This window comes from Crassostrea angulata, chromosome 8, assembly GCF_025612915.1.
Source record: "Crassostrea angulata isolate pt1a10 chromosome 8, ASM2561291v2, whole genome shotgun sequence".
NCBI classification, from domain to species: Eukaryota; Metazoa; Mollusca; class Bivalvia; order Ostreida; family Ostreidae; genus Magallana; species Magallana angulata.
Window position 1 is genome coordinate 24,542,926 of NC_069118.1, and position 25,045 is coordinate 24,567,970.

General features: G+C 34.8%; 1 protein-coding gene across 1 annotated transcript in view; it reads left to right on the plus strand.

Moving 5' to 3' along the window:
* The window catches only part of LOC128157983 (fucolectin-like), a 28,609-nt gene extending 22,046 nt beyond the window's left edge, over positions 1–6,563 (plus strand). Inside the window, exons 2-3 of the mRNA XM_052820654.1 lie at positions 5,493–5,720; positions 5,853–6,563. Of these exons, the coding sequence (XP_052676614.1) occupies positions 5,493–5,720; positions 5,853–6,070 (446 nt within the window). The 3' untranslated portion in view covers positions 6,071–6,563. The remainder of the gene's footprint in view (positions 1–5,492; positions 5,721–5,852) is intronic.
* Positions 6,564–25,045: the final 18,482 nt, after the last annotated feature.

Genomic DNA, 25,045 nt, shown 5'->3' on the forward strand with positions numbered 1-25,045 from the left:
TTTGCATATATAAAACGGTTCTAAAATTTTTTGCAATCATCTTTAAACGGTTTCTTTGTCTAATATCTTTCCATAAGGCTGAGTCAAACCATGGTTTATCTTTGGGTCTGATAGTAACAGTTTTTTCGGGAACAGAATTCCTAATATACGATAAAAATGTTTCTGAAAAATTGTAGGCAGCTTGATCTACATCATCGGCCCCCATTATTGATTATTAATGTTTCCCAATCTGTGTGTGTAATAAGACAATTAAGTTTATCACAATCCGCATTTTTGCAAAGCCAAACTTTGCGCTTGTAAGCACTGTTGAGATTTAAATTACTTTTAACATAAGTATATGTAGCTTTGTGGTCTCTAATAGTATGATGCACATCTAAAACTCCAGAGTCGAAAAATGAAACGTCACGTGTTACTAGAATTGGGTCGATGAGTGTGCTCGTGTTTTGTGTGACTCTTGTCAGTTCAGTGATTGTGTTTTCTAAAAAGTGACTGGATAGTAAATATTTGACCAAATGAGTGTTTGGGATATTTAAAAAATCAACATTTAGATCTCCAACTACAATAATCTTGTCAGATTCATCATAAGCTTTTTCAATGGACCAAGACAAATTTCTCCAAAAGAAGTTATTGCAATTTGGAGGCCGATATGTACAAGAGCAACATATTGCAGGTAGGGTCACTTATTTCAACCCAAATGCATTCAATATTTGTTGGTTCTAAATCAATGCGTCTTTTCACTCGAAGTGAGTTTGATATATATACAATAATACCCCCTCCAAAACTATTCCTGTCTCTGCGAAAAATTGTATTAAAACCATCATTAAATAAATTTCGGTCTGAAATGGAGGAGTTTAAGTGAGATTCCGTAAAACATAAGACATCAAAATCTGAGACTAAACTTAGTAAGCTGTCTAATTTGTTTCTAATACTTCGAATATTAAGATGAAATATGTCTAAAGTATATTGTGTACCAGTGCAAGGCCCAGGGTTTGTCTCAATATCTCCTGATAGAAATAATAGCATGAAAATGACTTGAAAAAAATTATTAATAACTAAAGACTGTTGCGAAAAAACACATCAACAATGTTTTATACAAGTTTCCAAACCACAGTAAGTATTGAAGTAAACATTTGAAAAGTGCTCTTAATTGAAACAGATTAAGATAAAAACATTTTTTCACACACCGTACACAACAGTAAAACAGCCCAATCGCGGCTCGGTATTGTTCTATTGTGTCACCCGCCATAGAAAAACATGTTGATTAACGTTATTGAAACTATGAGAGAGCACTGCGATTGAAAAGACAGGTGTGAATTCATACATGTACTGAACGACCATGACCTTCGTTGCGTAACATCAAGACAAAAGTTGAATGTAAAAACACAGTAAGCAAACACTTGAAAAAATGTATGCAAACAAATAAAGAATGCAAAGTGAAAAACAAGAAAGGAACAAATGAGCAAAAACAAGAAAATGTAGAAAAAAAGAATAAACATTATGGCATCAAGTACAATATTGGTCAAAAACCAAATTGATTGGCATTGGAGAAAAAATGGGAAAGTAAAAATTCATAGGTTTACAGTTATAATACTACTATATAACAAAAAATAATGTAGCTATGTAAATTTAACCACAACTATTAGATTGGTTGTACATATAAATACAAATTATTTTCATACATCTGCAAATACATGTATCTACTTTTGAAGACACGATACTTAGAATAACACACATAACTAATTGAACATTGTATTTAATTTATACCATACATTGCTCACATGGGTTTGTGGTTCAGAAGAGAGTACGGAATTTCCGTTTTAGCCTTGTTGTGCAGTTCACTGATGGATTTGATCAAATATTTTGGACAATTTTCGGACAGTTTAGTGAAAATTCTCCCGTCGTTGGTCCAGAAAGAGTGAACTTTACGCAAGCGTTTAGCAGCTGACAGTTCATGGATGATTCCTTGTCGGTATCTGGTGAGGTCCTCGGTCACAAAGATATCGGAATTTTTTAGTTTACTCTTTGCTTTGGAAACGACAAATAATTTGGATGCCCACATGGTTGTTTCTGTTTCCAATGGGATGGGAACGAAAATATCATTTTCGGTTATTTGGATCCCCAGTTTTTCTCTGCAAATATCTTTAATAATACTGTCCGTGCTGTTGTTGGAATTTGGTTGGGGACAGTTGTGAAATCGTAATGAAGTTCGTCTACTATATTGTTCCAATTCATCCATTGATTCTTCGAGACCCCATATTTGTTGTTGAAGATCTTGATTTGATTTTTCAGCATTTTTAAGTTTGCCGTGTAGTGTGTCTATTTCGCGATTTTCTTTATCAATTGTTTCGGACTGACTTTTAATTGTATCGTTTAGTGACTGGAATGCACTCTCTATGGCACTTTTTAATGTTGGCATTATAGCTTCAGCCAATACAGGGACGAGTTGGTTCACTAGGTTTTGGTTTTTGAATACCCCAAATATTATGTCCGGTAAACTAAAAGTCTTCCCCTGGGCTTGGAGAAAGGGTGGCTGGTCTTGGGTTGACAAGTTGGGAGTATTAGGACTTGACTTGAAGAAGTCGGACTGGCCATGGCGGCTAATTATAAGTATAACTGAGGTTCCCTAACAGAGTCACCTAAGACACTAGAAAATGTATCTGATTCACTTAAATCAGGAAGAGACGATGACAGAAATCTTCTCCGTTTGGAGTTGGAATTTTCAACAGGGCTCGTTTGTTTTCGTTTAGAGCTAGACCTGGGGTTGGACTGTCTCGATATTAGCACTTTTCACCGTGCAATAAAGGATCACAAGTTTTGCCAAATTTTGCATAATATCCTTTTAAATTACAAAAGTTCTTATAAATACACTAGTAGCAGTTACTCACAATGTCATTTTTATAATGGTAGCATAAATAACACACACAGATCTACAAACCACCCAGATTTTCTCTCCCGATACAACTATGGACTGTCACCTGACGCCATATTGGAACTTGTGATCATTAAAATCTAATTGCAATAGATGATTTTGTAATAACATAATATTGTAAAAAAAAATATGAATAGTTGATCCTTTCTCCGCATAATTATTTAACAACAAAATAATGATAATTTAACGACTCATAAAATTAACGATGTAATTACATAATTTGTAAAAAAAAAAAAACAAACAAAAAACACTCGTTGTGGTCCGAAACCGCCAGACAACTCAAATAAAGCAAAAACATACAAAGTACAGTTCGAAGGAAGGTGGAGGGGTGAGGGTGGTTAAAATGCTATACGTTAATGACGCACGCACAATTTTCCCGCGAAAGTATTCCATTGCTTACACGCTGCGAGATCACTTTCGTAACCATATATGAACGAAGACAGTACCGAACACCTCATCGAAAGACAACTCATCGAAGGTCAACTAATCGAAAGTAAAACTCACCGACGCAACATTTCAACGACAGACAACTCGTGGATGATGAAAACTCATCGATAAAAACTGAAATGAAAATAAAACTGTTTGAACACTTTTCAGGTTATTGTTTTCTTTTTATTTTCAGTCACGATGTGACTGGGAAAGGTAGCGATTTTTCTTCTATTCCTTCGCAAAGGAATGAAAACATTATATTTTCATTTACTGTGTTTTTCCAATTAAATGTTGTGATCTTTAAATGCGTCTAAATGCAACAACGAATCACTGCGTAAGAATTTACATGTAATTTACATAAGTTGTTCTCAAACAGTAATTTCTATGTTATCGGTCAAAAATGTATTGCGTCCATGTTGTCAAAGCACCATGTTTTACAATTCTTTTACAAAAAAAGTTGATTTTATTGTTAAAAACTCAAGAGTTATTTCTCATGGATTATATTTGCATGGTCATCGATCTCAACTCAACAGTCTTTGTGGTAACCAGTTTAAATCGGTTTTAATTAAAAAAACTGTTCTTGCTGTTACTAATTCACCCTCTCCGTGATCTGCATAACTCTTACAAACTAGATAGAAACATTATCTATATAAAGCATTTTAAGAAATTTCAAAAAAAAAAAAAAATATCCGTTTCATATGGTCATTGTATTGTAATTTATTTCAAGTCATCATTTAAGGTGGAAGGCTACATCGACACAATATGTCTGACATCCGTTTGAAACGCCATTTTGTTCCGGATTGATAGCATTATGTCGTGGTACAAAATAGTTGTACACCATTCAATTGAACTCTTCTAACGAAGGAGATGAGATAAGAATGAAAGCACCAAAAACGCTTAAAAACATCATGATGTCAGTTCCCTTCGTGATTAAAATTTAAACATTGATTATCAGCCGTTATGTAAAGAAAACGTGAAATCGAAATAATATACTGTTTCCCTGCTAATGGCAATACATATTTGGCATGTCATCTACAACAGACGATCATAAATATGTGACGGATTATCGATAAAGGTGAGCAGATAATTTTCACTTGAACCCTATATGCATGATTAATATAAAACTAAAATTCCGTATAACCATCTCTTGTATTAATTGATTCCATCTTCCCAAATTTAAAACACTTGCATTGAAAGTTTGAAACTTAACTAATGTATTTTAATTTAAATAGATATAGCTAGGTAGGCTAGCAATAGCAGTGGAAGCCGGATTTACAAGCCAAATGAGGGAACGACAGAATCTTGAAAAAGAGAATGTTTTTAATTACCACACATACATGTGTATCACTATGGACATCTAATGTATGTATAAAGATCCATATGTCTGTTTATAATTTGTATTGTATATAAAAAAGTAAAAGGCAATGTTACTACTAACATTTTGTTTTAAAGAGTTAAATTATATAAAAAGAATGCATTCATAAAAAATATAAATTTTCAGATTCAAACATTATCATAAGCACTACTAACCTTATTTCTACATTTTAGCACATACTTTTACCCTTTTTTAATTTTTCTTCGTGATTTTCTTTTAAATTAGAAAATTGGTCCCAAACTATTTGAGACCAAGTAAAATCAAGAAAGACAAATCTTAGACAGGATTTTTCAAACCAAGATTTTTGAAATAATTCAGTATATCATTTAATTTCTTTTTTTCGTCTCATTAACCAACGAATATTGTTTCTTTTTTCAGATTTTTGTGAGATTTCATCCAGCAGTTTGCCTTAAAAGAATTTTTAAATATTTTAGTTTCATATTTATGTGGATTCCAATAAAAATCATACAAACTTCATTCATGATTATTTTGTTTTTCATTTTCAAACTTTATAACATTTCACTTTCATTAGAGTTTTAAAACAGAAATGTTTAAAAATTTGACATACATGTATAAGGGGTTTTCTGGAAGCAGACTGATATTTTAAAAATTCTCTTAAAAATGGAGTATTGTACTTTGAGGTCAATTATTGTTGATTACTTTGCCTATTATTAGTAACAAATGCATGCAACGAAAATCTCCTAGACTTATTTGGTGTAGACATCCCCCTTAAATCTACCTTTCGATCTTTTGTGACAGTTATGTCGGACATTGCATTGGGTAAACCTGCCAAACAGTCGTCAACGTTTAATAATAACATTGCTAAGTATGCAGTAGATGGCAATAGAGGTACAGACATTATTGAAGACACGTGTTCACACACAGGTGGTGGCGATTCAAATCCTTGGTGGATGGTGGATCTGCAGGCTGTGTATTACATCAAAACTGTCAGAATACTCAACAGGGGAATGGATAAGTTTGGAATAGGTAGTAATAGGCGTCAAAATACATGTAAAACGTCATTAAAATATCGAATACTAGTCATGTAAATTAAAAACGGAGGAATAAGATTAATTTGATAATGCAATATAGTAAGTAAGTTGTTTGATCATCTTTCAGATGTGTCACACTGGCTACAGAACGTCACAGTCACTGTAGGGGTGACTGAATCAAATGTCAACACACTCTGTGGTTTCTTTCCTGGTCCAGGTACCTTAGCACAGCTGCTGGTCGTCATTGACTGTCCGACATCAACAAAAGGGAAATTTGTAAGGATCTCCAAGCCAACTAAGGCTCTCAATCTTTGTGAAGTTGACGTGTTTGGAGATTTATTATAAATCATATGGAGATATGCAGGATTTTTAAAATTTAATTTAATTCTTTAATTTTTTTTTAAAAATAATATTCCCGACGCAAAACTTGTCCACAATCATGTTCTTTTACAAATTTCATTTAGCATGAGATAGAAAGGTTTGCAATTGAAACTAGAAGTAATAAATGTTCCTCCGACATTTTAAAGACAATCTATTTAAATTTATTAACGAAACGAAATGAAAGAGAAGCAGGAGTTGAATTTGATAAATAATAAATGTGAATGGAGTGTTCATAAAAGATCGGTGGTATTTAATTGCGTTTGTAATTTTGATTGGGATTATTTGGTTCACTGGACATAAACTACAACTGAGATTTCACTACTTTGTAATTGTAAATTAACGTTTTGTGACGCTTTGCAACAATGTCGATTTGTAAACACGATCCTAAGTCATGATCATTTATCATCACAATTGTTTTAATTTGAAATGTGGAAAGTATATGAAAGACATCAGTAATAAAATTCAAAATATCTTTTGATTGTGTACTAATTTTATTAGAATATTCATTGTTTAACTTCTGTTCGAAGAATAAACGAAAAAATTACAGTGCACCCCACAACAATATTTTCGCAGTGTGTTGCCAAAAAAAAGAGGAAAATATATGAGAAGCAATATAATGATAATGTTTAAATATGTATTGTTGTTTGTTGTTAGATTTTGTAAACTTTCTGGCTTAACATTAAAGATAGCAAAAACACTCATCAAATTCAAAAAGGTTTTTTAAATGATGCCAAAGGATTGTACCCATTCTACGAAGTCCTCTAGCAACACAATGCATCACTCATACAATGTGTTTCATTAGAAAAATCACCTTGCAACAACTATTGAAAAAAATTTATTTCAATAGTGGTTGGGGACGTATTTCATTAGAAGAATCATGAAATATGCAAGTCTTTAGTACCTTAATTGTGTACTGTAAAACTAGAAAATATGGCGCACTACAAATTTTAGCGCCTTTGGCGCAACTGCCTCTGAGCGCTAAAATAAATAGTGCGCCAACGAGTTTCCATATGTATTAAATTTCTTCAAGTTGCAAAAGAATAACGTCAGTCCATTTTTAAGGCTTTATAGAAGTGTTCATGCTGTCGGTTCTGTTTGTTTAAACAATTACACAAGTAAACGGTATGGGTTATCGGGTATGTGCCTAAAGATGGATTAATTATTTCAGTTTTAATTGGTTTTAAATGTCTCTAATCAGCACCTTGAAAATTGGACTTCTCCCCATGCCACTTCCATTTAGCGCCTCGAGGTGAAAATGTGATTAAGCGTGGCGATCGTTAACGCTGACAGTACATAATTGATCATAATTTCTTTGATCTCTGATTAGTGGATATAAAGATAACAAGACAATACCTATTTTTGTGTTTTGTAATGTAATATTACTGTGAAAAAGATTCTCTCATAGTGATCGAAACTCATGGTAAATGTAGCATTCCATTTCACTTTTAGTTTCGGGACTCTTCTAGTGTTATCCAAGTCGACACGTTAAATTCAAAGTCCGATAACTCAAATTTGTTTACCAACAAAATTTAAACATCATCGCCAATAAATGAAGTTCTCATATCTATCTACTGACGATTTACACAAAAGTAAGTGTATTGTTCTCAACGACAGTTTACCGTGCATGTGAGATAGAGACCAAAGTCGTTGTGTTCACTTGCTTTTGCGCTAAAATATAATTGCGCTAATGTACTGGCACTTGCGTTTGCGCTAAAATACGTATGCGCCAAATTTTCTCGTTTTACAGTATTTGAAATTGTGTTAGATAAAAACAATTGTATATGCATGTTTATGTGCAAGAATTGGTTATTTATTTCTGCACAGCAGTGAAAATTGTAACATAATTGTGTATTTGAAATTATTCATTAGATTTCTTGCATTTCTAAATAGTTTGCAAATATAATATACAAATTCTTTCATTCCAAATGTGTTGCAATAGTGATAACATAGATATATTTATAAAGAAATTCATTCCCATCTACGATTGAAAAAATGAATTTAATAGTAGTTGAATTTTAATGGTGTCTGTAAAGTAGCTCTTATAATGAAATACGTCCCTAACCAGTATTGAAATAATTTATTTCAATAGTGGTTGTATTTCAATACCGGTTGCAACATCTGATTGTAAAACATTGATGCCCCCCTCCCTTGGAAACATCTGCGAAGAGAATGAACAAAAACTACAAACAATGTGAATGTTTCTACGTCCAAGGCACATAACTCGGTCAAAAAAATGTTTGAACGTATCCAAAACTAAACTTGATCACGACTTTTCGGTTAGTCCCCCCCCCCCCCCAACCAACTTATTCTCAGATTTACATCGGAAAGCATAAAATAAAATGAAATATATCAAATTAACCCATATTGCATATTAACAGAATCAAGTATCATTCAAACAGGCATTTAACCATTTCAGTTAAAAAATATATACATGTACATGTATATCTAAAGTTTCAGTGCAAAGATCGCGCTCATTTCTGATTGCCATCTGGGTAACTCAAACAAGGAAGTTGTTAGTTTGCTGGTGCGTTTTAGACAAAGCAAAAGCTTTTACCCCTCTAAGGGTGCACTAAACACTAACACTATTAAGCATTTTAAGAAAGATTTTTTATAGTTCCTCCAAAAAGCATGCACTTATGAACGAGGATTTTTAGAGGAATTTACTACACCGTGGGGGGGGGGGCAGCCCCCCCCCCCACCCCATTTTAAGCATTTTAAGAAAGATCTTTTATAGTTCCTCCAAAAAGCATGCACTTATGAACGAGGATTTTTAGAGGAATTTACTACACCAGCCCTCCCCCCCCTCCCCCCACGAATTAGGATGTTGAAGATTTTGGGAAAGTGTTATTTGCTTTTTTTTTTTTTTTTTTTTTTTTTTGCTTGTCCAGATTTTTTGGATGAGTCTGCCCCCCCCCCCCCACTTTCAAAAACGATGCTACGTGCCTGACTTTTCATACTTGTCACGATGTTTGCAACGATATGTCTTTTCAATTTTGAAAGTAACAGATGAAAATATAACTTTTTTTTCTTTTGTCATCACAATCAGTAATTTAAACAGTCACATAAAATAAATCGATCAATATAGATAGGAATCATAGATTAACCGACTGCGTTTTAACTGAAAGTTTCCATTATTTATACTACAGAAATAAAGAGATCATTTCCTAAGTTAAAGATTGCACAAGTCCTTCCCACATGGTTGACACGGTCCGTGTGATAGGGGTGTTGCTAAAACGTGGAACGGAAAACAGGCCCCGAGGTTATTAAACTTTTTCCATACTCGTACTCCGTACTCTGAGTATGTGCTCCACTGAGTACGGCTATAAAAGCCGAGGTTATAAAAGTTTTGGAGTACGTTCTCCGCTGAGTACTATTTGGAATATGCTCCAAAAGCCGATCGATGCATGTAGGCAAAGTGTACATGTATTCAGATTAATTATTTATCAACAAAATGTTACACATCATTTACATGTACATTTAACTTCTTCATCTGCAAGCATGGAGATGTGTCTGCATCTATAACTTATGAATTTTTGAACACATGTTGTAAGAAACGATATGAATATAAAAGAAAGACGTAAGAATTTACACGGATATGAAGAGATCTAGAATATTTCAACATAGAATTTAGTTCGATATATCGTATGTTTTCCTGGCTTTTTAACTATTTTGATATTTAACATGCCAGGAAAAGGTCAGAAACGACGCCAATACAAAACTGGAAAGTCACTGACCCCAAGTGGATATATCTCTAAAGATATTTAGTGAGCAGTTTCTGTATTAGGAAAAACAGGGAAGAGTTTAATTCAAAAATAGAAACATAAACTTGGGAAAAACAAAAATACTGAGAAAATCCGTTTTTTTTTTACACTCATATAGTATACGTACACTAAGGAAATTATATGGGTATTCCAGTTTAATTGCAACATACTATATTTGCCTTAATTCTTGTGAGAAAAAAAACATCTAATATCTTGAAGAGATGGGGTGGGGGTGGGGGTTGGAATTGCATCAAAGAACATATGCCAAAAGCCAAGGACACACGTAAAGTTTCTCATTTTAATATTTTTGGGAATGTGCACGAGAGTTTAAGAAAATTCACTAATTGAAATATTTTTGAAATTTCCAATATGAGGACCACGTTAAACCGAAACAACGTGTTCAAGGAAACTGTACTAAAGTTGCTGTAACCCTTTTTGTGGGGTTTTGTTGATGGTTCAAGTTTTTCTCACTTAGTCAAGGCTTCAAAATGTGTGTTTAGAATTTATACATACACGTACTGTGTAATTTTTAACCTTAAGTAACGACATTTGATATTTTTGAGCAAGCCTTTTCCTATTCATCTTTAAAATTCCGAATACATGTGTTAATTTTGATGCATTTGACATAAAAATTTGGTTACTTTAGATAAAAAAGGAATAACTATATGAATTATCTAAATAGTTACTTGCTAATAAAGTAAAACAATTTAAGAGATGAATATTCCCACGGCTAATCATATAGAAAAAAATCTCTCACAAGAAAATGCGAAGAAGCTATTTTTTCACAAGTACATGTAGTACACGTATTTTCAATCGATTGTATAAAATAACGATAATCCTCTTCATCTCTCTCTCTCTCTCTCTCTTTCTCTCTCTCTCATAAATTCTAGCTTCTGTCATGCGGGTTATGATTAATTAAAGTGTTACCCTTTTTTTTTTTTTTACATAAACAAGCTTTTAATTAACTGTAAATTACCTGATTCTCAAGTAGAATATATACGTTGATCATACTTAATGTTTTTCCATAACTGTGTATTTAAGAATAAATTTTGATGTCATAACACCGAATTTTATTTTTAAATATTCATTTGTAGAAAGATACTAATATAATACTTAAGACTATGGGGTCACCGGGACCCACCATCCTTATATTCGAGCGTTGATAATCAAATGTTAAGTCAAACAATGCATTTCACCTTACGTATACTTAGACATGTCTATGCTCTCGATGTTGTAATTTGAAATAAATAATAAAGATCGTAAGGTAGGTGATGTTCCATGGTAAAATTTCTTTGATATTTGGAAAATAAAAATCAAATACTGGTAGATGGTTCGAAATGGATACCCTACCTTCCCGCGGTAAAATTAAAAAGAAGTTGCGGCCTATATTAGACAAAAACACATCTAGATCTCTGCAGCTACATGTAGTATGTATGGTCACCTAGGAAGCCAAAAATGACCGTCATAATTTTAAAAATATTGGCAATACAAAACTTGAAGATTCGAAATCTTATCTTTATGTTTACATCTAATGCCCTTTAACCTGCGTTTTAATTACTTACTGCTGATTCTTGATTACTTTCTATATTTCCAAGTAAGATTGCTTTTTGTTAACTTTCAAAATAGGTTTTTTTTTATCTTTAATGGTCGTGATATTTCGAGATAAAAAGAAATGAACCTTGTTCAAAATTACTCTAAATTTTACAGCGTTTTTGACACTACATGCAGAGGAAAGGCGATTTATAAGCCAATATTTTCCACATGCAGACAGTAGCTGTTCTAGGAAGTAGGATTCGACCCCCCCCCCCCCCCCTCACACACACCAGCACCAACTCCTCTTAAAAATATTTAGTTTCAGGGGTAGATCCAGAAATTGAAGTTAGAGGGGGCGTCAGTATAAGACAGGGGGTCTGGAGGCCGCTTTGAGGCCTCCAGATGGTCCAGGGCAAAATCCTGTTGGTGACCTAGGGGGCAAAGCCCCTGTAACGAAGAATATTGACCCGGGTTGAATAATGACCCGGGGGTCATTTTTAAACGTTGAATATTGACCCCTGGGTGCTTTTTTAATGTTGAAAAATGAGACCAAAAGACGTGAAATTTACACCCGGGGTCATTTTCCAACGGCTTCATATATTTTTTAAAAATTGCTGAAGACCTCAACACATGGATATTGACCCTGTTGAAAATTGACCCAAACTACAAATTATTTTTGTTTATATATCTTTCATGAATATTGATCTATGAGACTGATGTATATCTACTGTCATGTTGCAAATTTTGAATTTAATGGATGTGTGTTAATACAAATAAAATGTAACGACGCTTCTTATCAAATATGAAATATAAAAGTTTATTTTCCCAGAATGTTAATATAATTTCGTCTGATATCATCCAATGTTCAGCAATACACGGTTTGTGGCCATATGGTGTCAATGACAATGTCAGTGCTTTTAATTTGACAACATTGATCGGTTTTGATTTTTGCGCTTTGATAATGATTCTTTATCGAAAAAAATAATTTATGGAATTTTTGGACCCGCACATGACACAACTACTACGATTTGCAGCTTAAGTTTTGTGCATCAAATGAAATTCTTGCCTCTTTGTAACTGATTTATTTTCTTTTTTAAGCAGACAGCCCTTTCGAATACCCCTCTCTAGCTCTGAGTCAAATGATTGTCCCCCAATTGAAATCAACTTGTCAGTATATATTACAAGTTGAAATACGAGTCCAACATACATGTATTTTAACTGGTAAAATAGTAGACATTCTCGAAAATATCTATCTGACAGCATTATTAAAGACAGGCCTGGGGATATTATTATTCGAATAGTTGTTAGAAAGTGATGACAACTTGTCTGATAATGTGTAGATTGTTGGAAAATTTAATGTCAATTTGATTCTACACATTTTCATGGAGATCATATAGCACGTCCACGTCAACAAATGCCATCTTTTTAACAGATAGATATGTCTTTGCAATCCTTGCCACAGTAATGGCATACCTGCGGCAGTTATACAAATGTAAACGGTATATATTCTACAGAAGGCCAAGAATAGTTTATAGTACAAGTTACCAATAAACAACTTGTCTTTATGCATTTAGTTCTCATAGTCTGGTCAACTGAATACAAAAATACTGTAGACAAAGAGTTCACAGGGAAGCCCCTTCCAAAAAAACCTTTTACTTACATATCTTAAAAATTTCATAAACAATTTAACGCATCGACGGTTTAAATTTTGGGCTTATGTTGCGAATAAACATTTTCATTACCGATAATGTAAATAAAGTAATTAACTATGATAAAAAAGCTGCTTTTATTTTCTTGTCAGTTATTTCACTTTTCAAAAACGATTGCTAAATTGCAGAGATTTGAAGTACTTTAATTAAAAAAAACAATCATTTTGCATGACCCTAAAGTCCAAACATTTTTAAAAATAAAGAAAATAATAAAACAAAGAGGCGTTTTTATATGAAAAATAACAAAAAATGTTTAACTTCCTTATATACACTAAAACGTTTTATTCAGATTTTTTTTCTATTTGCTTTTCAGTCATATTTTGATCGAGACACAGCTTTGATTTCAAAATCACCATGGTCACAAAGAATGTTTTAAATATTTGCATCCATCTCTTTAGCCATTTCAATCATTCCGGGGATATCATAAGCTTTGCTCGTGAAAGGTTTGACATATATGGTTTTGTAAGATCCAGTGTTTTGCAAAACTTCTTCGTCTGCATGGTTGTCCACAAGAGATGCATCTAACAGGTCTTTGGAAAAGTATTGATGATACTTTTCAGGCAGGAAGTTTTTTAGGGCAGAGTAAGGCTGTTTCCGGAAACAGGTACCAACCTTTTTTACATTCCACTTCAAACACCGATTCAAAATGAGCATGAACATTCTGTAAATAAACATGGCACTCTGAACTGACCCTAGATGGTTTGCCAATAGGAGAATAGCAATACCATCCCATTTTTGGCAAATTATGGCAAGTGCCCTGTTGGCAATATACATAGACACAAACGTCCATCATTGTGGCTAAGGCAAAAGTTCCTACTTCAGTCACCCAAGTTCCGACTTTTCCCATTTTAATGTTTAATGTACTGATTTACACTTCTCTTCTCGGCAATGGAAGAAAATTCTGCGTCATGAAATTTCATATACTCCAAAAGGTAATCTCGAACAATGACGTGGTATGTTTGTGAGCCAAAGAGAATGTAACTTAGGGCTCGAAATAAACAATTACCTTCTCCTCGCATCGGAACCCCTTTCGAGGGTTTAGCGTCATTTGCCATTTCATGTATTCGTGATTGGCCATGCATGTTTTTAACATTCACACCAAAATGTTTTGCATGTTGAATCTGCCATTTGCTACATTGTATCAACGCATACAAATGAATGCTTTAAGGAATCAGATTCTCTAACAGTGCATGTTACCAAGTCCTCTTCACCATTTGACTCATCCTTAAAGTTTTCGGGGGGTTTTCTGACCTCTTCCTCAGAATAAGAGCTGGTTTGCTTTGCAAAAGGTTTTTCATCATCCGATGATACAAAAGTTCGAAAACTTTTGTTTTCTTCATCTTCATCTTTACAGGGGCCTTGGGATTCTTCTTTGTAATACAAGATGGTGTCATCACTTGACTACTCTGTGCATTTGTCATCAGAGGATCTGTATTTTTTCAACCTGCCTTCGTTGACAGCTACCTTCAAACCATTCAAATTGTAAACGCACACGCCATTTTTCTGAACTTTTACATTACTTATCTGATATGGCCCTAACCATTTCTTTTCAAGTTTCCCACCCTTTCGACTTTCCTTGTATTGTGAAGAAGAACATTTCCCCCGTCATCACTTTTTGAATTAACAACGTTGGCTAGCATAGTGCAAAGAGTTCTACTTAACCTTTCTATGTGACCACAAGTTTGCGGGTGGTAAGTTGTTGCAACTTTGTGCTCTATTCCCATTCGCTCACAGAAAGCATCATTTATTTCGTTACAAAACTCTCTGCCTTGGTTGGTAATGAGGATATTTGGTACACCTTTGGTAATGAGGATATTTGGTACACCTTGTGCGCAAACAAATTTTATGAAAACGGACATGACTGATTGCGCACTTTTGTAAGGAATACCCTCTGCTTCAACCCACTTCGTCAGGTAGTCAGTCAGTACTGCAACATACCAATTTCCTGAAAACAGAAGAAAAATTTGAATATTCCCATTAAAGTAAAGTATTATATACCATTTTTTGTTGCAAAATGATTAAAATTTACATGTAGTGAAAAGAAAATAATGTTTGAATTTGGCATTGCATAGATGATATACACCCCCTAAAAATGCATTGATATGCAGAAAAAGTGAAAAAATATTTGTTTGCTTCTAAAGACAAGTGAAGGAGAAATAACTGATACCTATTTCGCACCTTTCCATTTTAAGATCTATGGTACAGCTGTTTTAGTTCAATAAGTTTAATCACCTAAGGTGGCTATAAACTTGCAATAGCTTCTCAAATCATCGGAATATTACTTGATTATGATAGATGTCATGATAAAGACGAGGTAAATACGTTTAATAGACAAAAAATGTAATTCTGGATAAAAAAAAATATGCTTTCAAAAATTCAGTTCAGAATAGAAGAGTAAAAACCCCAAGAGGATTCGAACTCATAATCTGCGGTTCACAGACTCGATACTTATTATAACCACTGAGCTATGACGATATGCAACCAAATCAAAAATTAGAAAAACAATTTTACAAACATTTTAATCACCATCTTGTGACGTAGAGTCTTAAAAAGTATATGTACATGTATAGGTGTTGTGAGGTGCCTTTAAGTTAACGTTTTTGAGATCTGGCACGGACAAAATCAGAAACGACATCTCAATCAAATATTCGAGATACCTCGACTGAAAAAAAATCTTCAATTTTTTAGGATTGTTTGATTGTCTTAAATAATGATGCTTCAATCTCTCAGATTGATGATCTTTTTATGCACAACTTTGTTTCCGTGGTATTTCGTTTTTGTAGTTTTTTATCATATGTATTAGTTATTGCATTTTTGTGGCTGGGAGACCCCTTTTGTTCAATATAATTTATTTTTTAGTGAACAATTTGAGGGTCTTCTAGCCACCTTTGGTGTAGTTAATAATGTTTTGTGTTTAATAAAGTTTTGTGATCTATTTCTATATGAATGAAACTATTACGAAATGTAACTGTCTGTTACACTAACGAGAACATGGAAACAAACGATCCTCTATGATGCATTAATCGGTCGAAAATAAGTTTTACATAAATAAAATTTAGATCAAAATTTAAAAAATCATAAAAAGATAAAAAAAAAAAATTCACAACGTCGATTTTTTCCCGCTTCCGGTAACGACTAGAAAAACAAACGACAATCCCATAGTTTATCCTTCGTAATTTAAACGGTTTTACATATTTTGCTAGAGAAAATCACTTAATTTTAAGAAAGCTGGATAGTCAACAAATTATCTATCAGGTCTTCCTTAAATATTTAGATATATATGTTTAGCCAGTAAATAAAAATTCCAGATACTTAAGCTTTAAATTTGTTTTTTAAATTATCGTTATATTGAACTCTTCTTCTTATCAAGAAGATTAAGGAGGATTGATATTCAACAATTTAATCATCAGATCTTCCAAAAAAAATCAAGATATTAATTTTTAAGTTATAAACTATTTTGTAGGCCAAAAAAGTCATTGTTTTTACAATGAAAAGTATCATTTTTCAATAAATACACGCATTTTCACTTTTATTAATGTATTTTCATTTGTCATAGCCGTAATCGGAAAAATCATTAATAATATAAGTTAGATAAATGCTCAAAATTTTCTAATTTTCCATTAATGCTATAACCAGTTAAATTAATCAAATTACAAAAATAATTGATTTGCTGAGCGCAATAATTAAATTATAATCATCTCTTATTCTATAATTAAAATAATGCATGGATTTTATTACACGAAAGTGAAAAGGAATTAAATGCTTGATCACCTTTAATTATCAAAAAATCATAAGGATCATTATGAAGGATGCGGGGCTAGGCAAATTTATCATTTAAGAAAGCATCATTCTTTTTCATCATACGTGTCTCAATTCTGTTAAAGGTCATGTTTACACCTTACAGCTATTTGTTAAATATAAACAATTAGGATGGGCATTTTTGAGTGATTAAAACATTTCAAAGTTTAAGTACAATTATAGTATATTCGCATTTACAAGCACATTGAAGTAACTAACATATTAAAAGCAAAATGCTCATTTACTTAATTCTACATAATTTGAAAAATAAAAATCATGATACCTTTTTAAAGTTAAAAAATTAACAAATATAATAATTGTTACATGCGCGTAAATTATGTGCGTACTAAAGAATTCACGTCATTCCTATATAAGATCAGAAAGTTTTCTTTAAAATCAGGACACTCTGTATAATAAAATAAAAAGTGCCTGTGTATAGGGTCAAGGGTCACCGAGCTAGCAGGTTGTGGTCAGGAAGAGCTCCGGTGAAAATCTTTAAAACGTTCTATAAAATCCAAATACTTTGGATACTTATGAACAGAAAAGTGTGTACAGGGTATATTGGATACAGAGGGACCTGAAAATCCCGATTGACATTTGTTAATGTGTACTAATTGTGAAAGTTTTGGAGACTCTGAAGTGGGAGCACTCGGTGAGTACAGCTCAGCGGAGCACTGTCGTCTATAGCCAATGATGTATATATTTGTACTGTTTTATACTCCTTATGCGTACAGTCTGTATATAGTGAATGCACAGTCAACATGTCTAAAGATATTTCTGATTGTACCAAACTGGTCACAGAGACTCATGCTATTACCTATGGTGACACAAATAAAGGACCGAGCGACAACAGTGACGGAAATAGTGACATCACACTAGCATCTATCCACAAAGTTCTGATACAGCTTACACAAATGCAAACACAGATGAACGTTAAACTCACAAATATTGAAAAAAAAACGCCGGCCTGGAGTCTCGATTAGCTGAAATTGAAAAAAATATCAACAAATTCGCTGAAATCAATAATGTGGTCAGTTCTTTGAAATCCCAAGTGGAAGTGCTTACTGAAGATGTCTAATTTGTGAAAACCAATTCTAACGACCTAGAATCCAATATGAGATCGCTAGGAAATATTTTTGATTCGGTTAAAGCCATAGCGGATTCGAACACAGTTGCAATCGCATAGAACCGAAAAGACATTGACAAGTGCGCTCAGCTTCAGAAAACAACGGACCCTAACGTAAGGAAAGAGCTATTCGAAATGCGTGAAGTAAATTCAAACTTACAAGAAAGCACTATTGACCTGAAATCCCGATCAATGCGGGACAATCTTGTGTTTTCTGGAATTCATGAAGAACGGGGAGAGAACACAGAGGAGATTTTACAAGAATTCATCAAAAGGAAATTCCGCATTGACTACGACGTTAGCTTTGAACGGGTGCATCGCATGAGAAAGTGGTCTGAGCATAATCTATACCCCCAGGAACATTGTGGCTAAGTTCACCTACTTCAAAGAGAGATAGCTGATCCGGACGCGTGCCCCTCAGAAATTAAAGGGGTCTAATGTGTGCATCAACGAGCAATTCCCGCCAGAGATTGAGGAAAGGAGGAAGAAGCTTTACCCGATCATGAGATTAGCGAAGAGGGATGGAAAGCGTGTGCGACTGGTCAATGTATTGTTATACATCAACGGAGAGTTATATGACCCAGAAAAGGACGTATCCACCCAGCCGGAACGCCTGCCTTACTCCCGAGTAGTAAACACTAGTAGCCGCCAACCGCAGAAAAGACCGCGCCACGGATCAACGCCTGACCGGGTCAGATAGGGACGCGTGGAAGATCAGACAACAAAGCCTCTAAGTTATCTTTCCCTTAACGTCTGCGGACTCAGGAAAAAATTACAGTATCCTGATTTTGTTACTTTTGTTTGTTAATACGATATTTTATGCTTTACTGAAACGAAAACCGACAATACTGATGTTATTAATATTCCAGGTTTTGTTGTATATGTAAACAGATAGCCATGCTATGACCTTGAATTGCTAGTATTACATAATGGTCACTATGATATTTATGTGTACCTAAATGCTGCGCACTGAATGGTATTAATGATAATAAACAGAATGAACTCTGTGACTCTGGTAGCAATGCGTAGTATTCATAAATGATGTTATGAAACCAGGTGCATTATACGGGCATAATAATATCCAAATTGAGAGTTTAACAACAAGTGACATATTTGGCGAAACTGTGTCTGCAACGATAGCTCTAGTACTCTCTATTGAGTCATGTATTGTGTATTCTATATATTAACCTTTGTAACCTTTTATGCCGTGTATGAATGAACGTATTGTGAGTAAGTGATGCCTCATACTAGGTGGGGGACTCCGAGACCCAGGACTCGGAGACTCAAATCCTGCACCCAGACTCTTTGATTGGCAGTTTTGTTACTTTATTTAGAAATAAAATATTAATCTTAATTTTGAACACTAAATGTTCACTCATGATCGTCGTAAATGGGCCGAGCTAGTCAAAACTGTCCATCATAAGTAAAACCTTATATATACCCATATGAAATGAGATTGTGCAGACTCCTGATTTGGGCTGCTATTAGCTGATGTAATTGTAACTATACGATCACGCTTAATAAAACCGTTTGAGAAAGAAATACTGGACTTGTAATCACTAAATTTGAGCTGACCCTCAATTGGATCCGTAAGACGGAAGGCTTACATGAACTTTCTTGGTGCCAGTGACCAGGACTGAGCGAAGTTCAATACAGAATAAGGTAAGAACCATTTCTATATGTCTCTTATAGCTATCTCGAAGTAAACAACTTTGTCTAAGCAACCAATATGGCGACAGCTGATGGGTTTTATAAAAAAGAACTTAGAAATCAAATGGAGCAATTAGAAAAACAATTCGCAGGGTTGGGTCAGAGCAAAGAAAACAAAGGGCAAGAAACAGGTCAAAAATCTTCAGAAAAAGAGCAGATTAAACAAAATACTTTTGAAACATATCATGATGCTAGGCCGTTTGAAACTCGTGAACCTCGACACCGAGTCCCAGATCAGGATGAGGATAAAGATTTTTTCATTGGTCAAGTTAAAGCTATAACAGCCGCACTCTCAGTGCCCATATCTTCTGTGATAACTCCTTTTGAGGGAGATGCTCAAAAATTTAAACAGTGGATAAAGGAAGTTGAAAAGTACAGTGTTATGTCTGGGAAACGAGGTCATGAGATCCCCATGCTTGCATACATAACGAGTAAGGGTTCAGTGGGGGATTATATTAAAAGGTATTTAGATGAAACGGATGCGTCTGAAGAAATCCCATCTTGGAACGATCTTAAGGAATCCCTTAAAAATAGATTTGCAGAAATAACAGATCCCCAACACGCGTTAGCAGTAATGCGTAAGACTCGACAAAATTCAAATGAAAGTGTTCAGTTGTTCGCCGAGAGACTATTACAAATCGCGGAAGACGCCTACAGTAATGACAGACTAAAAGAGCCTTTGATACAACAACAGTTAGTAGATATCTTTTGTGACGGGTTGACATTCGACTACCTCAAAATGAAAATTTTGCGAGAAAACCCTAAAGATTTAGAATCCGCAATTCAAATAGCAATGCGAGAACAAAATCTGAGACAGAGGCTAGCGATAAGAGGGTCAAATATGACAGAAATTGTACAGAGTAATGACAACAGACGAACTCTTTCAAATTTTGATACTACTCTTCCCTTATTAAAGGATAAAGCAGATAATCTTACCTCAGTAGAAACAAGGCATGTAGAACCAATGGAAATTGACCATGCGCGTAATAGTAAGTGTTTTAAATGCAAACAGACGGGTCATAGGGCTCGATTTAATATAGAGCAGAAACCCCGTTCACCTCTGCAATGTTGGAATTGTGGTTAAGTAGGTCATGTGCGTGCAGATTGTTGGGGCTCGCATATGTATCAAAGGGCGCAGCAAAATCGGGGCAGACCATCAAATCGTCAAGGCCGAACATATGAATCTAGCGACCAAGTAAATAGGGGATCGTCTCAAAATTTCAAATCGCGCCCTTATTTTGACAAACAAAAAGAGGAAAACTAAGACGTTCTTCCTTCGTTGAAGCCCGAAGAAAGAACTTTAAACAAAGACCTACATATGAAATTAATTTTACTAACAACCCCAGTAGCTGTTTATTAAAAGTAGGTAAAAATAAATTTAGAGCTTTGGTAGATACAGGTGCAGCCGTATCTCTAATTAGTAAGAAAATGTATGAAAATCTATTTCCCCGCCCCAAGTTGTTAAATAATGATATCCCCTCTTTACAAGCAGCAAATGGCAATTCTTTAATTGCGATATGGTATGTAAATATTTCCTTTAAGATTTCAGGGTTAACTTTAGACCACAAACTTTATGTGACAAAGGGACTCAACCGAAACATGATTCTCGGTCGTGATTGGCTCAAGAAAAACAATGTTCGTTTATTCTTTAATCTTGGACTCATGCGTATTGATAGTAAAGTATACGCGGAACTTAAAGAAGATTTACACATCTCAACTATTGTAAGAACTCCTAAGAAACTTATTATGAGACCAAACACGGTGACTGTATTCTATGGAAAAATAAATAACAATTTTCCTCTGGAGAAAAATGACTTGGTTGAAGTGAACAGCATAGACAATAACTGCATTATGGAAGACCCAGGACTATATTTAAAAGACGCCGTTTGTATAGTTCGGAAAGATAAGAAAATTCCAATGATCTTCGTTAACCAAACTAACAAAAATTATAAAATTCCAAGAGGCTACATAGTAGAACGAATTACCGCATTAAAACAGAAGGAAATCTGAGAAATACAGACTACTCAAGACACAAAAGAAGAAGTTGATGTACCTAAGAGATTTGAACACTCAATCAAAAGACTTGTGAGCAAAAACAATGATTTATTTGCAAAGAAAGACAGTGATCTTGGAGTGACTGATACTGTTAAAATGAAGATAGAAACTGGAGATCACCACCCAATAAAGAACAGACCCTACCGTGTACCCTTAAATAAAAGACAGATAATTGACAAGGCCATACTGGAAATGACAGACGCAAAGATTATTGAGAGATCACAATCACCTTGGTCATTTCCCTTAGTAGTGGTGAAGAAAAAGGACGGATCAGACCGGATGTGCGTTGACTTTAGAAGCTTGAATAAGATAGTGAAACCCGTATCATTCCCGCTACCGTTGATTGATGACATCCTATGTTTACTAGGTAAGGCAAAATATTTCACTGCACTAGACTTAAAGAGTGGATATTGGCAAGTGAAATTAGAAGATTCAAGTAAAGAAAAAACGGCCTTTGCATGTCACAAAGGACTATTTCAGTTCAACCGTATGCCATTTGGGTTGAGTAATGCACCAGCAGTTTTTCAGGAGCTGATGAACATAGTTCTTCAAGGACAAGAGGAGTTTCCTATCGCATACCTGGATGACATTCTTATATTCTCAGAGACACCGGAAGATCATCTTCGTCATATTCAAGACGTTTTCAACCGCCTAAGGAAGCATGGACTTAAAATGAAGCTAAAGAAATGTAGTTTCTTCAAGGAACAGACAGAATATCTTGGTTTCATCATTGATGAACATGGCGTTACACCTGATCCAAAGAAAGTCGAAGCTATAAGAAAGTTACCAGCGCCCACTACAGTCCGAGAAGTTCGTGGCTTTATAGGTATGTGTAGTTATTACAGGAGATTTATACCGAACTTCTTTAAGATTGCAGAACCATTGATTGACTTAACCAGAAAATATGCAAGGTTCAAATGGACACCATGTTGCCAAAAAGCGTTTGACTTTATTAAAGAAAGTTTAACGGTAGTGCCTTTACTAGCATATCCAGATACTAATAAACCGTACACCCTGTACACCGATGCCAGCGACAATTGTATTGGAGCGTGCCTTACTCAAAAGACAGAGGAGGGAGAAGATAAGCCAATATATTACTTATCCCACAAGCTGAGTAAAACGCAAGAAAAGTGGTCAACCATAGAAACGGAGGCATTTGCAATCCATTACGCCCTTCAGAAGCTAGACCATTATTTACACGGTGCTCAGTTTACTATTAGAACAGACCATAAGCCGCTCAAGTATATCTTAGAATCTCCAATGCAAAATAAGAAAATTCAACTATGGGCATTAAATATTGCAGGATATAACTGTAGAGTACATAGAAGGAAGATTTGACTGCTGTGCAGATCTCTTATCCAGATTACCGACAGTCAACCTCGAGTGTGAAGAGGAAGAACAATCAGAGCACGATGAACCGGATGTTAAGGACAATTTCTTTGAAGTGAACGTACTTAACTCCAATGCCTTTTCGCCTAAGAGATTGGCCAGATGTGAAGTTAATCAACACGACGAATTGGTCAAACCCTTTATTGATCTACCAGAGGATATCAACATCAAAGAAAGTCAACAACACAACGAGCAGATCAAGAAACTGAATAATCGGTTAAGTAAAGGAACAGCAACAGCAACCGAAGAACAGAAGTTTCTGGAAATTGATGGTATAATGTACTATCTTTCAGATGGAGACTCAGAAGGCCCAAAACTTCGCCTGTATGTACCACGTGAGTTAGAACTTTTAGTAGTGCAGCAGTATCATGACGGACTTGGACATATGGGAGTGGACAAAACATATGACGTAATCAGACAAAAGTACTACATACCAAATTTGTACAAAAGGTTATACTCTTATATAGAAGGATGTATAGTATGCCAAACGAGGAGCAATAAGAAAAATTAACCTCCACTTCAAGAGACAGATATACCACCTTTTCCAATGGCTAAAGTAGGACTTGATCTATCAGGACCATATCCAACATCCTTGTCGGGAAACAAGTACATAGTTTCTTTTATTGACATTTACTCTGGTTGGCCAGAAGCTTTTCCCGTTCCTGATAAGTCAGCTGACAACATAGTACATCTTATATTAGAAGAAATATATCCACGATATGGCTGTCCTCTTCAAATCCTCACAGACAACGGAACAGAAAATGTGAATAAGAAAGTGGAAGAAACTTTAAAAGAATTGAATATCAACCATATCAAAACATCTTATTACAGCCCTCAAGGTAATGGTAAAGTAGAACGATTTCATAGAACTCTACATGACGTGATGGCAAAGAAAGTAACAGACAATGCTCAAACATGGGATATTCATCTTAATCAGACGTTGGCAGCCATTCGTTTCCATCCCAACGATTCGTCAAAGTTTTCCCCATATTACCTTATGTACAACAGAGATGTCGTATTACCTCTTGATACGTTGATGAAACCTCGAAGGAGATATGCGGGAGAAGATCAACACAAGATCGCCCTTCAAGAACATCATAAAGCTTTCCTGCTAGTACATCGTAATATGAAGGAAGCCAAGAAGAAACAGAAAGCGCAGGCCGATAAGAAAAGCAAAGACGAAAATTTTCAGGTAGGTGACCCTGTCTACCTTAAGAGCAACAGAAGACAAAATAAGTTAGATAAGAAGTGGCTACCATATTATCGAATCATTGAGCAGAAAGGACCAGTTAGTTTCGTGGTGAGAGATCAATTGACTGGATGAACCACCAAATGCCATGCACGACAATTAAGACTGGCAGATATTTCGCACTGGCCCCTTTCACAAACTACTGAAGATGGTGGAAGAACTCTAAGAAAAACTAACTATGTGGTGCCACCGGAAGATGAATCGTCGTCAGGAAATGAAGACATGCAACCAGAACCATTGGAAAGAGCTATACAGTTCAAACAATGGGAAAGAGAAGGATCTTCAGACGAAGAGGATATCCCCCTAGTAGAACTTCAAAGAGTATAAGAGCTAAGAAGATCATGGATGATCAGCAGTATAAACACGAGAATGATCAGACCGTAGATTCAGAATCGGATGAGACCCATGAGTCAAATCAATGTGGTGAAAATAGTGGTCAAGACTATGAAATACCCTTAGATAACCCAAATGTACCCTTAAAATATGGAAATAGATGAAATAGTCCCTAAAGTAGGTCTAGGCTTCAAACCAATCCCTAAACCGCGTAAACTAATCCCTAAACCCCGTAAGAAAAAATGCAAACAAGAGTATGCTGAAGATTGCTTGGCT